The sequence below is a fragment of the Alligator sinensis genome, unplaced genomic scaffold, assembly GCF_000455745.1.
Source record: "Alligator sinensis unplaced genomic scaffold, ASM45574v1 scaffold1_1, whole genome shotgun sequence".
Classification (NCBI taxonomy): domain Eukaryota; kingdom Metazoa; phylum Chordata; order Crocodylia; family Alligatoridae; genus Alligator; species Alligator sinensis.
This window is the reverse complement of record NW_005842556.1, coordinates 800,671-801,842: the sequence shown is the minus strand read 5'-3', so window position 1 is coordinate 801,842 and position 1,172 is coordinate 800,671. Positions and strand designations below refer to the sequence as shown.

Below are 1,172 nucleotides of genomic sequence, written 5' to 3'. Positions count from 1 at the left end.
ATTTTCTTACATTGGTGGGGAATCTTGGCATGATTGTGCTGATCAACACCAGTCCTGTTCTGCAGTCCCCCATGTACTTCTTCCTCAGCAATCTTTCTTTCATCGATATCTGCTACTCCTCCGTTATCACTCCAAGGCTTCTGTATGATTTCCTAGCAGAAAGCAGAACCATTTCCTATACTGCCTGTGCTGTACAACTGTGGGCTTTTGCCCTTTTTGTCTCTGTTGAGTGTTATCTTCTGGCTGTGATGGCATATGATCGCTTTGTGGCCATCTGTAACCCTCTGCTCTACACAGCTGTTATGTCCAAGAGACTCCGCATTCAGCTCGTGGTTCTCTCCTACCTCATGGGCTTGGTGAATGCCCTTGTCCAGGCCAGCTCTACATTTAGACTTACATTCTGTGGTCCCAATGAAATTGACTCTTACTTCTGTGATGTTCCACCATTGCTGCATCTCTCTTGTTCAGACACCTACGTCTCCCAAGTGGTGCTTTTTGTCCTCTCCTCCTTTGTTGTGATAGGGAATAGTGCAATTGTTCTCATTTCCTATATTTACATTGTCACAACCATCCTGAATATGCGATCAGCTGCAGGCAGGCACAAAACTTTCTCCACCTGTGCCTCCCACCTGACAGCCATTGTGCTGTACTATGGGACATTGACCTTCATGTATGTGCAGCCAGGGGGGATGGATGCAGTGGAACAAGACAAGGTGGTTTCTGTGTTTTATACCATTGTGATCCCCATGCTGAACCCCCTGATCTACAGCCTGAGGAACAAGGAAGTGAAGGATGCCCTGAGAAAGCAGCTAGGAAGGATAATATTTCTCTAGCGACTGCAATTTAATGAATTTGCTTGTTGATGGCTGTATCTTTCTAGTTGTATCATGATTTTAACAGTTTTTGGTAACCAGAAAGAGCTGGTAAGGGTCAGTGTTCGGTGCTGGCATATGTATTTATTCAAGTGACTAGCTAATTCCCTGTCAAGAATGATGGATTTCAGGGACTGTTTACATACTGCCCCCCCTTGCCCCCCACTCACCCTTTGGGGCCAGCCCTGTAAAGACTCCCTCTACCGCTGCTGCCACCACCACCCCTTCCTCCAGCCTCCAGCGTGGAGGCTCCCTCCTCCCTCCTCCCTCCACCTTGCAGTAGGGCTTCCCCCTACCTCC

General features: G+C 48.0%; 1 protein-coding gene across 1 annotated transcript; it reads left to right on the top strand.

The window, feature by feature from the left end:
* The first annotated feature begins 11 nt into the window (after window positions 1-11).
* On the top strand, window positions 12-833 carry LOC102377915 (olfactory receptor 12-like). The gene has a single exon (XM_025213893.1). It carries the CDS (start codon window positions 30-32, stop codon window positions 831-833), a length of 804 nt encoding a protein of 267 aa, XP_025069678.1. The 5' UTR covers window positions 12-29.
* Window positions 834-1,172: the final 339 nt, after the last annotated feature.